This window comes from Salmo salar, chromosome ssa03 (genome assembly GCF_905237065.1).
Source record: "Salmo salar chromosome ssa03, Ssal_v3.1, whole genome shotgun sequence".
Classification (NCBI taxonomy): domain Eukaryota; kingdom Metazoa; phylum Chordata; class Actinopteri; order Salmoniformes; family Salmonidae; genus Salmo; species Salmo salar.
Genome location: NC_059444.1, coordinates 105,209,942 through 105,225,953, shown reverse-complemented (window position 1 = coordinate 105,225,953; position 16,012 = coordinate 105,209,942). Strand labels below are relative to the sequence as shown.

The 16,012-nt window shown below is 42.4% G+C and overlaps 1 protein-coding gene across 1 annotated transcript in view; it reads right to left on the bottom strand.

Moving 5' to 3' along the window:
• Positions 1-16,012, bottom strand: part of LOC106612281 (zinc finger protein 883-like) — a gene marked incomplete at its 3' end in the record, with an annotated part of 87,067 nt that overhangs the window by 35,997 nt on the left and 35,058 nt on the right. Inside the window, exon 2 of the mRNA XM_045716110.1 lies at positions 695-1,533. Within this exon, the coding sequence (XP_045572066.1) occupies positions 695-1,533 (839 nt within the window). The remainder of the gene's footprint in view (positions 1-694; positions 1,534-16,012) is intronic.

The following is a 16,012-nucleotide window of genomic DNA, read 5'->3' as shown; positions in this document are numbered from 1 at the left end:
ATTTTTTTTATTATAGACCAATTTATTACACTGCGTCCTTATGTATAGGCTGCAAGTACCTTGAAATTAAGTTGTTTTCAAGTCATTGAAAGAACGACCCGAAAATACATCTTTTCAACTTTCACTTTGAACTACAAGCGAACATATATATAGTCTTATTTTCAACGTCTTTTGAATGACATTTTGCTAAATGAGAATAGCGCAATGTCACAACACAGTTTTAACGTGTCCAAATCAATAACCAATATGCAGAAACAGTTTGGGATATATTGAAAACCTAAACATTTTGAAGTGTTGCATTTTGATTCAAGTGGGTGACCAACATGGTAAGTGTAACACAACTCTATTTTTGTTAGTCACTTTTTGTTACATCTCATAAATAGTAACTCTTTCAATTCAGAGCCTGGATTTTACTTTCCACTGAGGCTAATATCAACTGAACATTTAGGGTTCTACATTCATTCCTTAAAATACTGCTACTACAATGTTAAAACATTCTATATTGTGACGTTACTAAAATACTTCCACAATATTAAAAACATTTTACATTATTTCATTGATATCATGAAACAACTCCATGTATTTTCTGATGTTTAGTCAGAGATTTTTTATTAGAGTATCTCTTCCCACATTGATTACAGCTATGAGATTTCTCTCCTGTGTGTGTTCTCTGGTGTATAGTTAGATAGCTAGCTGTAGTAAAACTCTTCCTACATTGATCACAGCTATAAGGTTTCTCTCCTGTGTGTGTCCGCTGGTGTGATGTCAGGCTGGTTGACTGAGTAAAACTCATCCCACATTGACCACAGCTATAAGGTTTCTCTCCTGTGTGTCTTCTCTGGTGTGATATTAGGTTGTTTAGCCAAGTAAAACGCTTCCCACACTGACTACAGCTATAAAGTTTCTCTCCTGTGTGTGTTCTCTGGTGTATAGTTAGATAGCTAGATGTAGTAAAACTCTTCCCACATTGATCACAGCTATAAGGTTTCTCTCCTGTGTGTGTCCGCTGGTGTACTATCAGGCTGTATTGCCGAGAAAAACTCTTCCCACATTGATCACAGCTATAAGATTTCTCTCCTGTGTGTGTTCTCTGGTGTTCAGTCAGAGAGCCAGATATACAGAAACTCTTTCCACATTGACTACAGCTATAAGGTTTCTCTCCTGTGTGTGTTCTCTGGTGTTTTGTCAGACAGCCAGATGCACCGAAACTCTTTCCACATTGATCACAGCTATATGGTTTCTCTCCTGTGTGTATTCTCTGATGTATAGTGAGATAGCTAGATCTGGTAAATCTCTTCCCACATTGATCACAGCTGTAAGGTTTCTCTCCAGTGTGAATTCTTTGATGTATTTTAAGGTCTGATGAAGTGTTGAATCTTTTCCCACAGCCAGAGCAGCAGTTAGATTTCTTCCCTGTGGGTCTCTGCTGGTGTTTCTTTAGGAGTTCTGATCTGGAGAGACTTTTCTCTGCCTCTTCAGCATCATGATGTTGTTGAGGCTCCCAGGAGGATCCCCGATAGTCACGTCTCTCTCCTGTGTGAATGACAAAGTCAGACAGACGGTTAAAGGCCCACAACAGCAGAAATCAAATCAAATGTATTTATATAGCCCTTCTTACATCAGCTGATGTCACAAAGTGCTGTATAGAAACCCAGCCTAAAACCCCAAACAGCGAGCAATGCAGGTGTAGAAGCACGGTGGCTAGGAAAAACTCCCTAGAAAGGCCAAAACCTAGGAAGAAACCTAGAGAGGAACCAGGCTATGAGGGGTGGCCAGTCCTCTTCTGGCTGTGCCGGGTGGAGATTATAACAGAATATGGCCAAGATGTTAAATTGTTCATAAATGACCAGCATGGTCAAATAACAATAATCACAGTAGTTGTCGAGGGTGCAACAGGTCAGGACCCCAGGAGTAAATGTCAGTTGGCTTTTCATAGCTGATCATTGAGAGTATATCTACCGCTCCTGCTGTCTCTAGAGAGTTGAAAACAGCAGGTCTGCAGGTCTGAGACTGTTTATTTGAGGTGATGCCCAGAGCATACCCGTGAAGTTGTACAACAATTCATATCTGTTAAATTATTTGACAATTAAGACAGTCAAGTTAGCAACAAGTCATATTTAGTCTTGTTTTCACATTAGTAGTAACTACAAATAAGTTATTAAAGTTGTTGTAACTCTAAGCAGTGTGCCAGATGACTTTTGGTCTCCAATATAGGTCCTTTCAGCACGAGGGCAAAGCACACACAATTTGATTACAGAAACTCCTCCCTGCTAATGAGGAAACCACTAGTTATGGATGTACTATATCTGGTAATGAGGAAACCACTAGTTATGGATGTAGTATATCTGGTAACGAGGAAACCACTAGTTATGGATGTAGTATATCTGGTAATGAGGAAACCACTAGTTATGGATGTAGTATATCTGGTAATGAGGAAACCACTAGTTATGGATGTAGTATATCTGGTAATGAGGAAACCACTAGTTATGGATGTAGTATATCTGGTAATGAGGAAACCACTAGTTATGGATGTAGTATATCTGCTAATGAGGAAACCACTAGTTATGGATGTAGTATATCTGGTAATGAGGAAACCACTAGTTATGGATGTAGTATATCTGCCTGGAGCAAAAATGGTGAGAAAAGATTTTAGTTTTTCACAATGTATTCTGAATGTGAATGGGGGAAACTCAGGGGAGTAGCCTCCATTTCCAGGTTGCTGATGAGTTCATTTCACACTACTTTGGATTATAATTGTAAGGCTCGTTTGAATGTCCTGCTTAATATGTTTGTGTTATTGTTGTAAGTCAACGGCTTTACACTTAAAAAACACTTCAACCAGTAAAATGCTCCTTGGCTTTTCCATCAGCCTGACAATGAGGGTTTGTACACTGCTTGTTTGCCAAATTGGCCCATAACTTCACCTAACAACAAATACAGGAAAATAGCTCTGTGTGTTGTACAATAGCCTATCCATCAAGGAACAGTTCTCTACACATTATGAGCAAAGCAGGAATGTTGGATCCAACGTGGAGCACGGCATAACTGTCTTTACCAGAGTAATGAATGAAGAAGCACTTTTGGTTGTTGTTGCATGTTGTTGCATTCCTGGATCAGCTGATGATCGTTGAACATGTGACTGTAACTAAACAGCTACAGTATTAAGAATTATGAGTAATTATTGAAGAACCACATTAATGACAGTATCCATTTGGGTGTTGTCAATAAAGTTACTATATATTTTTTTACCTTTATTTAACCAGGTAGGCCAGTTACCTGGCCAAGATAAAGCAAAGCGACAAAAACAACAGTTACACGTTGGATAAACAAACAAACAGTCAATAACACAATTAGAAAAATCTATATACAGTGTGTGCAAATGGAGTATGGAGGTAAGGCAATAAATAGGCCATAGTAGCGAAGTAATTACAATTTAGCAAATTTACACTGGAGGGATAGATGTGCAGATGATGATGTGTAAGTAGAAATACTGGTGTGCAAAAGAGCAAAAAAAGTCAATAAAAACATGGGGATGAGGTAGGTAGTTGGATGGGCTATTTACAGATGGGCTGTGTACAGCTGCAGCGATCGGTAAGCTGATCAGATAGCTGATGCTTAAAGTTAGTGAGGGAGATATATGTCTCCAACTTCAGCAATTTTGCAATTCGTTCCAGTCATTGGCAGCAGACAACTGGAGGAAAGGCGGCCAAAGGAGGTGTTGGCTTTGGGGATGACCAGTGAGATATACCTCCTGGAGCGCGTGCTATGGGTGGGTGTTGCTATGGTGACCAGTGAGCTGAGTTAAGGCGGCCTAGCAAAGACTTATAGATGACCTGGAGCCAGTGGGTTTGGCGACGAATATGTAGCGAGGGCCAGCCGACAAGAGCATACAGGTCGCAGTGGTGGGTGGTATATGGGGCTTTGGTGACAAAACGGATGGCACTGTGATAGACTGCATCCAGTTTGCTGAGTAGAGTGTTGGAGGCTATTTTGTAAATGACATCGCCGAAGTTAAGGATCGGTAGGATAGTCAGTTTTACGAGGGTATGTTTGGCAGCGTGACTGAAGGAGGCTTTGTTGCGAAATAGGAAGCCGGTTCTAGATTTCATTTTGGATTGGAGATGCTTAATATTTTAATATTAGTCTGGAAGGAGAGTTTATAGTCTAACCAGACACCTAGGTATTGTAGCTGTCCACATATTCTAAGTCAGAACCATCCAGAGTAGTGATGCTAGTCGGGCGGGTGTAGGCAGCGATCGGTTGTTGATTGATCGGTTGTTCTTATCAGCTGATGAGTCTGCCAATAAGAATACGGTGATTGACAGAGTCGAAAGCCTTGGCCAGGTCGATGAAGACGGCTGCACAGTACTGTCTTTTATCGATGGCGGTTGTGATATCGTTTAGTACCTTGAGCATGGATGAGGTCCACCCGTGACCAGCTCGGAAACCGGATTGCACAGCGGAGAAGGTACGGTGGGATTCAAAATGGTCAGTGATCTGTTTGTTAACTTGGCTTTCGAAGACGTTAGAAAGGCAGGGCAGGATGGATATAGGTCTGTAACAGTTTGGGTCTAGAGTGTCACCTCCTTTGAAGAGGGGGATGACCACGGAAGCGTTCCAATCTTTAGGAATCTCAGACGATATGAAAGAGGTTGAACAGACTAGTAATAGGGGTTGCCACAATGGCGGCGGATAATTTTAGAAAGAGAGGGTCCAGATTGTCAAGACCAGCTGATTTGTACGGGTCCAGGTTTTGCAACTCTTTCAGAACATCAGCTATCTGGATTTGGGTGAAGAAGAAGATGGGGAGGCTTAGGGAAGTAGCTGTGGGGAGCTGTTGGCCGGGGTTGGGGTAGCGATGAGGAAAGCATGGCCAGCCGTAGAGAAATGCTAATTGAAATTCTCGATTATCGTGGAGTTATCGGTGGTGACAGTGTTTCCTAGCCTCAGTGCAGTGGGCAGCTGGGATGAGGTGCTCTTAGTCTCCATGGACTTTACAGTGTCCCAAAACTTTTTGGAGTTAGAGCTACGGGATGCAAATTTCTGTTTGAAAAAGCTAGCCTTTGCTTTCCTAACTGACTGTGTGTATTGGTTCCTGACTTCTCTGAAAAGTTGCATATCGCGGGGACTATTCGATGCTAATGCAGTACGCCATAGGATGTTTTTGTGCTGGTCGAGGGCAGTCAGGTCTGGAGTGAACCAAGGGCTATATCTGTCCTTAGTTCTACATTTTTTGAAAGGGGCATGCTTATTTAAGGTGGTGAGGAAATTACTTTTAAAGAACAACCAGGCATCCTCTACTGACTGGATGAGGTAAAAGTCCTTCCAGGATACCCGGGCCAGGTCGATTAGAAAGGCCTGCTTGCAGAAGTGTTTTAGGGAGCGTTTGACAGTGATGAGGGGTGGTCGTTTGACCGCGGACCCATAGCGGATGCAGGCAACGATCGCTGAGATCCTGATTGAAAACAGCAGAGGTGTATTTAGAGGGCAAGTTGGTCAGGATAATATCTATGAGGGTGCCCATGTTTAGGGATTTAGGGTTGTACCTGGTGGTTTCCTTGATAATTTGTGTGAGATTGAGGGCATCTAGCTTGGATTGTAGGACGGCCGGGGTGTTAAGCATATCCCAGGTTAGGTCACCTAATATAACCAAATCTGAAGATAGATAGGGGGCAATCAATTCACACATGGTTTCCAGGGCACAGCTGGGAGCTGAGGGGGTCTATAACAGGCGGCAACAGTGAGAGACTTATTTCTGGAGAGATTCATTTTTAAAATTAGAAGCTCGAACTGTTTGGGTATGGACTTGGGAAGTATGACAGAACTTTGCAGGACATCTCTGCAGTAGATTGCAACTCCTCTCTTTTTGACAATTCTATCTTGACTGAAAATGTTGTGGTTGGGGATGGAAATTTCAGAATTTCTGGTTGCCTTCCTAAGCCAAGATTCAGACACGGCCAGGACATCACACAGGGCCTGGGTTAACCTCTACATCACCCGAGGAACAGAGGAGTAGGATGAGGGTACGGCTAAAGGCTATCAGAATTGGTCGAATACTGCGTTGGGAACAGAGAATAAAAGGAGCAGATTTCTGGGCGTGGTAGGATAGATTCAAGGCATAATGTACAGACAGGGGTATGGTAGGGTGCGGGTACAGTGGAGGTAAACCTAGGCATTGAGTGACGATAAGAGAGGTTGCATCTCCGGAGGCACCGGTTATGCTAGGTGAGGTCACCGCATGTGTGGGAGGTGGGACAAAAGAGTTCTCTGAGGCATGTTGAGTGGGACTAGGGGCTCTGCAGTAAAATAAAACAAGGATAACTACCCTAAACAACAGTATACAAGGCATATTGACATTAGAGAGACATAAAGCGAGGCATAAAGCAATCACAAGTGTTGATTGGGAGAGCTAGCTAAGAGAACAACGGGTAAGACAACAACAGTTAATCAGCTAAGACAATAACAGGTAAAATGGTGATGAATGGGCAGAGAGGGTCAGTTAACTACATACGGGGCCTGAGTTCGAGTCTGTGGCAGACAGATAAACAAAATAAACAAAATGGAGACCCGTGATTAATGAACAATCCAGCAGGCATCAGCTATGTAGCCAAGTGATCATAGGGTCCAGTGAACAGGAATATATGAAACAGGGAATCAGTTAGGTAGTCGTTACTACGCTAGCATCTTCCGCGCCTGGCTCGAGGCTAACTGGTGCTAGCTTCGGGACAAGGGCGTCACCGACATCCTGCAAAGGCCAGTTGAGGGCACATCGGACGGATTACGTTGGCAGACCAGTCGCGATGGATTGGCGGGGCTCCATGTTTACAAAGGGTCCAGGCCAATTGGCAAAAGAGGTATTGTAGCTGGAGTAATTTTGTTTGCTAGCCGGGAGATGCACCTGGCTCAAGGCTAACTGGTGCTAGCTTCAGGACAAGGGTGTTAGCCACTATAGCCACTCCGGTGCAAAGGTCATCACGGCAGGAATCCGGTGATGTAGTGGCTTCTAGTGAAGAGTCTGGGAGGCATCAGCTGTGTAGCCGAGTGATCATAGGGTCCACTGAGCAGGCCGGGAGATGGGCCTGGCTCAAGGCTAGCTTCGAGGCTGGGCCACTCGGTAGCAGCTAGCTAGCTGTGATTATCCGATGTAATGGTCCAGAGCTTACGGCAGGAATACGGTGATGTAGTGGAGAAAAAAGTCCAATATGCTCAGGGTTGATAACGCGCTGTGCAGACTGGCAGGTATAATCCAGGCAAAAAGCGGCTGGTGTCTGAGCTAAAAAGGTAAAGCAGTGGCTAAAAATGACTAAATAGCTAGTTGCTAATTAGCTGCTTAGCTCCTGATGGCTAGGTTCTGATGGAGGTTCTAGCTATAAGGTCTAAAAAATAGCAGATCCGTATCACATTGGGTGAGGCGGATTGCCGGAAAGTATATTTAATTTAAACATGGAAAAAGAGATTGAAATATTTTGCAATATATACAAAAAAGACGAAAAACAACAACATTTACAACAACAATCACGTCATACTGCTACGCCATCTTGGATTAGAAGATGACTCAGTTAAAAAACATTGGATACAGCAAACTCTGAAATGATTTAGTATTTCTGTGCCCACAAACTGTTTTCCCAGAGTAACATAAGGAGCCACTAAATGATACGAAGGTCGAGTGCATTTTCATTCACCCGTCGCTGGAAGCCCCGCCTTCCACAGGTGATGAGCGTGAGGCTCGGGTTTATTCCTTAAAATTTAATACCGCTCTTCACCGACCCAGGAAGGGGTGGGGCCAAACAAGTGTTGCACCTCATTTCCCTCCTTCAGGGAACAGTAATTATAGTGTTAGGTTCTAATTTTTCAGAGTAAATAACTCACGGACACTAGAGAAGCTTGTGCAAGTTTAATTCTTCCCAAAGGGTCGTTACAGCTGTAATTCAGACAAAAACATGTTCTCACCATCACAAGTATATATACCCCACTTTGTACACTCCTTCAAACCAATCCTTACATCTTCTGGTTCAACAGGAAGAGGGTAACAGGATACTAAACCCTTATTACTCCCATCAGGGGATCTGACCTGACCTCCTGACCTCAACCCCTCCTTCGCCTAATCCACAGATGTCCATCCGCTTCCCCTAAAGCAATCCTGTGATCTCCTCCCGTCCACCCAGCACATTCCACAGCCACTCTGTCTTTCTACAGATCTCACTCCTTTATATACTCTGTGTCTGATCTATCATGTCTTTAATATGATCAAAGTTTAGAATCCAACAATAGTCATAAAGTTACACTCCCCTTTTAGTCGGTCAACTTCGGTACTATGGGACAATACAATCATTCTCAATGCCGACCCAAACGGACACTAAATGAAACGGCCCCTGGCAGACCACCCAGACCTGACCCCGCAAGATGCTTCAGTTTTGTCAATTTATTAATTGTCTTTTGTTTGAAACACTCCTGTCAATGTTGAGTAAGGACGCACACCTAATTACGCATATAGAAGTAGGACTAGTCTACCTTGCCTGTGTGCAAATGTAGGCCTATAAATGTGCCCATTTGGGGATGTCTGATAGTATTTCTGATTGTCTTAATGCACCACCACTAATGAGTTGTGGAGCTTCTCAAAGCAAATGTTTCTTCACCTCAAACAGCAAGTGCACCTCAGCCACGCTCAAGGTCCTAAACGATATCTTAACCGCCATCGATAAGAAACAATACTGTGCAGCCGTATTAATTGACCTGGCCAAGGTTTTCGACTCTGTCAATCACCACATCCTCATCGGCAGACTCAATAACATTGGTTTCTCAAATGATTGCCTCGCCTGGTTCACCAACTACTTCTCTGATAGAGTTCAGTGTGTCAAATCGGAGGGCCTGTTGTCCCGACCTCTGGCAGTCTCTATGGGGGTGCCACAGGGTTCAATTCTTGGGCCGACTCTCTTCTCTGTATACATCAATGATGTCGCTCTTGCTGCTGGTGAGTCTCTGATCCACCTCTACGCAGACGACACCATACTAATGGCCCTTCTTTGGACACTGTGTTAACAACCCTCCAGACGAGCTTCAATGCCATACAACTCTCCTTCCGTGGCCACCAACTGCTCTTAAATACAAGTAAAACTAAATGCATGCTCTTCAACCGATCGCTGCCTGCACCTGCCCGCCCGTCCAGCATCACTACTCTGGACGGTTCTGACTTAGAATATGTGGACAACTACAAATACCTTGGTGTCTGGTTAGACTGTAAACTCTCCTTCCAGACTCACTATAAGCATCTCCAATCCAAAGTTAAATCTAGAACTGGCTTCCTATTTCGCAACAAAGCATCTTTCACTCATGCTGCCAAACATACCCTCATAAAACTGACCATCCTACCGATCCTCGACTTCGGCGATGTCATTTACAAAATAGCCTCCAATACCCTACTCAATAAATTGGATGCAGTCTGTCACAGTGCCATCCGATTTGTCACCAAAGCCCCATATACTACCCACCACTGTGACCTGTACACTCTCGTTGGCTGGCCCTCGCTTCATACTCGTCGCCAAACCCACTGGCTCCAGGTCATCTACAAGACCCTGCTAGGTAAAGTTCCCCCTTATCTCCGCTCACTGGTCATCATAGCAGCACCCACCTGTAGCACGCGCTCCAGCAGGTATATCTCCCTGGTCACCCCAAAGCCAATTCCTCCTTCGGCCGCCTCTTCTTCCAGTTCTCTGCTGCCAATGACTGGAACGAACTACAAAAATCTCTAAAACTGGAAACACTTATCTCCCTCACTAGCTTTAAGCACCAGCTGTCAGAGCAGCTCACAGATTACTGCACCTTTACATAGCCCATCTATAATTTAGCCCAACTACCTCTTGCCCTACTGTATTTATTTATTAAGCTCCTTTGCACCCCATTATTTCTACTTTGCACTTTCTTCCACTGCATATCTACCATTCCAGTGTTTTACTTGCTATATTGGATTTACATTGCCACCATGGCCTTTTTTTGCCTTTACCTCCCTTATTTCACTTCATTTGCTCACATTGTATATAGACTTATTTTTCTACTGTATTATTGACTGTATGTTTGTGTAATACCCTTGTTTGAACCAAGTATTGAGTTTATTTGTTATAATTAATTGGTATTATATTTAAAAGATGATTGAAATGCTCCTAAACTGTAATGTTGTTAATGCATTATGCTTTTTGAAGAAATATTTATTTAATGTATAAGTGAATAGTTTGTTTTACTTTGAAGTTTACGTTTTGACCAATAAGGTCGCTTGTTAAGTTGTGGCCAATGGGAGTTGACCTGGTTAACGGGAGGGAAAAAGACGTTGATGAAAGGATGGACGTTTTACCTCAGGACGGTTGGTGAAGAAAAATTATAAAAGAAGACGACAGAACTACAACAAAACCCATAGCTACTAAGACATGAAGGGAAATACATGTTTTATTTAATAAAAGAGTTGTTATAATTTAGTTAAAACTTAGTAAAGACTGAAGCTACCGTCTTGTTGTGGAGGTATTAGCCACCCTAGAGGTTAGCCTAGCATCGTGTGACACCGGGAGATAATTGCTTGGGAAGCTAAACGAGTTCGTGTTGCCATGGGGATATCGGTTACTAAGGAGTACTGTCTGCATGGGTAGCTGTGCTGCCTTGGACTTGGTGAGGAAACCTGCATGGAACTGCCATACTTCGCTGAGGGAATATCTACCATGTAGTGAGTAAGCACAATGTGAGGTGCTTATAAATAAATACATTGGTAATGGTGAGAGGTTAGCATGTTTTGTTGTATCCTCTGTTATTGGTAATGGTGAGAGGTTAGCATGTTTTGTTGTATCCTCTGTTATTGGTAATGGTGAGGAGTTAGCATGTTTTGTTGTAGCCTCTGTTATTGGTAATGGTGAGAGGTTAGCATGTTTTGTTGTAGCCTCTGTTATTGGTAATAGTGAGAGGTTAGCATGTTTTGTTGTAGCCTCTGTTATTGGTAATGGTGAGAGGTTAGCATGTTTTGTTGTATCCTCTGTTATTGGTAATGGTGAGAGGTTAGCATGTTTTGTTGTAGCCTCTGTTATTGGTAATGGTGAGAGTTTAGCATGTTTTGTTGTAGCCTCTGTTATTGGTAATGGTGAGAGGTTAGCATGTTTTGTTGTAGCCTCTGTTATTGGTAATGGTGAGAGGTTAGCATGTGTTGTTGTATCCTCTGTTATTGGTAATGGTGAGAGGTTAGCATGTGTTGTTGTAGCCTCTGTTATTGGTAATGGTGAGAGGTTAGCATGTTTTGTTGTAGCCTCTGTTATTGGTAATGGTGAGAGGTTAGCATGTTTTGTTGTAGCCTCTGTTATTGGTAATGGTGAGAGGTTAGCATGTGTTGTTGTATCCTCTGTTATTGGTAATGGTGAGAGGTTAGCATGTGTTGTTGTAGCCTCTGTTATTGGTAATGGTGAGAGGTTAGCATGTTTTGTTGTAGTCTCTGTTATTGGTAATGGTGAGAGTTTAGCATGTTTTGTTGTAGCCTCTGTTATTGGTAATGGTGAGAGGTTAGCATGTTTTGTTGTAGCCTCTGTTATTGGTAATGGTGAGAGGTTAGCATGTTTTGTTGTATCCTCTGTTATTGGTAATGGTGAGAGGTTAGCATGTTTTGTTGTATCCTCTGTTATTGGTAATGGTGAGAGGTTAGCATGTTTTGTTGTAGCCTCTGTTATTGGTAATGGTGAGGAGTTAGCATGTTTTGTTGTATCCTCTGTTATTGGTAATGGTGAGAGGTTAGCATGTTTTGTTGTATCCTCTGTTATTGGTAATGGTGAGGAGTTAGCATGTTTTGTTGTAGCCTCTGTTATTGGTAATGGTGAGAGGTTAGCATGTTTTGTTGTAGCCTCTGTTATTGGTAATGGTGAGAGGTTAGCATGTTTTGTTGTAGCCTCTGTTATTGGTAATGGTGAGAGGTTAGCATGTTTTGTTGTAGCCTCTGTTATTGGTAATGGTGAGAGGTTAGCATGTTTTGTTGTAGTCTCTGTTATTGGTAATGGTGAGAGGTTAGCATGTTTTGTTGTAGCCTCTGTTATTGGTAATGGTGAGAGGTTAGCATGTTTTGTTGTATCCTCTGTTATTGGTAATGGTGAGAGGTTAGCATGTTTTGTTGTAGCCTCTGTTATTGGTAATGGTGAGAGGTTAGCATGTTTTGTTGTAGCCTCTGTTATTGGTAATGGTGAGAGGTTAGCATGTTTTGTTGTATCCTCTGTTATTGGTAATGGTGAGAGGTTAGCATGTTTTGTTGTAGTCTCTGTTATTGGTAATGGTGAGAGGTTAGCATGTTTTGTTGTAGCTTCTGTTATTGGTAATGGTGAGAGGTTAGCATGTTTTGTTGTATCCTCTGTTATTGGTAATGGTGAGAGGTTAGCATGTTTTGTTGTAGCCTCTGTTATTGGTAATGGTGAGAGGTTAGCATGTTTTGTTGTATCCTCTGTTATTGGTAATGGTGAGAGGTTAGCATGTTTTGTTGTAGCCTCTGTTATTGGTAATGGTGAGAGGTTAGCATGTTTTGTTGTATCCTCTGTTATTGGTAATGGTGAGAGGTTAGCATGTTTTGTTGTAGCTTCTGTTATTGGTAATGGTGAGAGGTTAGCATGTTTTGTTGTAGCTTCTGTTATTGGTAATGGTGAGAGGTTAGCATGTTTTGTTGTAGCCTCTGTTATTGGTAATGGTGAGAGGTTAGCATGTTTTATTGTAGCCTCTGTTATTGGTAATGGTGAGAGGTTAGCATGTTTTGTTGTATCCTCTGTTATTGGTAATGGTGAGAGGTTAGCATGTTTTGTTGTAGCCTCTGTTATTGGTAATGGTGAGAGGTTAGCATGTTTTGTTGTAGCCTCTGTTATTGGTAATGGTGAGAGGTTAGCATGTTTTGTTGTAGCCTCTGTTATTGGTAATGGTGAGAGGTTAGCATGTTTTGTTGTATCCTCTGTTATTGGTAATGGTGAGAGGTTAGCATGTTTTGTTGTAGCCTCTGTTATTGGTAATGGTGAGAGGTTAGCATGTTTTGTTGTATCCTCTGTTATTGGTAATGGTGAGAGGTTAGCATGTTTTGTTGTATCCTCTGTTATTGGTAATGGTGAGAGGTTAGCATGTTTTGTTGTAGCTTCTGTAACTTTCTCACTATTATTCATGATTCATTCATGATTTTTCTTAATCATGGCATCATCAGGATGCTTTTAGTAGTGTTTAGAAACATGTTATCTACTCACTTGTAAATAAAATGACTCCAGTCACCATCTGTAATGAACACGATGGGAGACAGAGAGCTGGTTTCAAGTGCAGGGCTCAGCAGGTGTTTATTGTAAAGGACCACAGGTCCAGGGGCAGGCAGAAGATCAAAAAGGGTCCAAAGATGCAACAGGCAGGGAAAAGGCCGTGGTCCGGGAGATCAGGCAATAGGTTGATAACAGGAAATCCAATAGGCTAAGGTACAGGCAGGGAATAGGTTGATAACAGGAAATCCAATGGGCTAAGGTACAGGCAGGGAATAGGTTGATAACAGGAAATCCAATAGGCTAAGGTACAGGCAGGGAATAGGTTGATAACAGGAAATCCAATGGGCTAAGGTACAGGCAGGGAATAGGTTGATAACAGGAAATCCAATAGGCTAAGGTACAGGCAGGGAATAGGTTGATAACAGGAAATCCAATGGGCTAAGGTACAGGCAGGGAATAGGTTGATAACAGGAAATCCAATGGGCTAAGGTACAGGCAGGGAATAGGTTGATAACAGGAAATCCAATGGGCTAAGGTACAGGCAGGGAATAGGCAAAAGGCATCATTAGGGAGGCAGGCAAAAACTATCATACACGGGAGGAGTAAATTAAAGGAAAGTCAGCGCTCCGAATAGCCGTGTGTCGCAAATCAAACATTACATCACAATGATGGGGGTGCAAAGAACTGAACTAAATAGAGTTTGATAATGACATACAGGTGTGTGAACAGGTGATCAGAATTCAGGTGACTGGGATCTGGAGAGTGAGCTGCGTTCAGGGGGATCTACGTGTTTGAGAGTGTGAGCTGGAAGCAGACGTTACACCATCCACCATTTTAATATTGGGCAAAACACAACCCAAAACACAACCAAAACAAACTGCAAAATCAATCAACGAGTTTGAGTCACAAGCTTAATGTAGTCGCTGCGTTCAAGGAATATCGGATCAAATACTCAACTTGTGACTACTTTAAGCCACTATGAGTGAATTGGTCAGAAAACATATGACTTCTTTAAATAGGGGGACTAGATACATAAAGTGCTTTCATTTTTCTAAATAATGAAACAGATATGTATGAAAATATCCTCAAATAAAAGGTGACATTATATACTGTCACCTCATATGAAACATTTGATCTGAAATCCAAAATGTTAGAGTTTAGAACCACATTTAAATTGTTATCTTCACTGTCAAAATAGATATGGTGTGGACTGTATACTCAATACAATCTAAATCTGATACCTCACTGTCTGTCTTTTGACTGATACTGCTTTTAAACTGGTCTGGTCAGTCTACTCAAATATTTGTACTATATATGTTTCTATCTGCAGGTAACACATTGATAATTTGTAATTTATAATATGATACATTCATTTCTGAATAGATATGGAAGGTTTCATGACTGATATATCTGAATATGTTGAAGAAATATACTGCCACTATTTTCACCACCAAAGAATATCAGTGTGATTTTAATATGATTTGACTCTTTGCAGGCTGTCAGGCTGTCTAGTCACAGAGGAAGGCTGTGCTTCTCTGGTCTCAGCTCTGAGGTCAAACCCCTCACACCTGAGAGAGCTGGACCTGAGCTACAATCACCCAGGAGACTCAGGAGTCAGACTGCTCTCTGCTGGACTGGAGGATCCACACTGCAGACTGGAGAAACTCAAGTATGTAGAGGGTTTATGTCAATGTTCATATCAGACATGTTGGACTTTTCAGGCTAGTTAAGACAAACATTCTGACCACCACTTGGACAAAGTTGTGTGTGTGTGTGTGTATTTGTCCTGTGTGTGTGTGTGTGTATTTGTCCTGTGTGTGTGTGTGTGTATTTGTCCTGTGTGTGTGTGTGTGTGTGTGTGTGTGTGTGTGTGTGTGTGTGTGTGTGTGTGTGTGTAATTAATGTTTCTAGTGCGAAACACACACAAATACACACACGCACACTCAGGACAAATGCACACACGCACACACACACACCCAAAGGACAAATACATACACACACACACACACACACACAGGACAAAAACACACACACACACACAGGACAAAACACACACACACACACACAGGACAAAAACACACACACACACACACACACAGGACAAAAACACACACACACACACACACACACACAGGACAAAACACACACACACACACACACACACACACACACACACACACACACACACACACACACACACACACACACACACACACACACACACACACACACACACACACACACAGGACAAAAACACACACACACACACACACGACAAAAACACACACACACACACACAGGACAAAAATACACACACACACACACAGGACAAAAATACACACACACACACACACAGGACAAAAATACACACACACACACACACACAGTACAAAAACACACACACACACACAGGACAAAAATACACACACACACACACTGGACAAATACACACACACACACACAGGACAAAAATACACATACACACACAGGACAAAAATACACACACACACACACACACACACACTGGACAAATACACACACACACACACTGGACAAATATACACACACACACAGGACAAATACACACATACACACACAGGACAAAAATACACACACACACACACAGGACAAATACACACACACACACAGGACAAATACACACACACACACACACACACACACATACACACACAAAGGACAAATACACACACACATACACACATACACACACACACACACACAGGACACACACACACACACACAGGACACACACACAC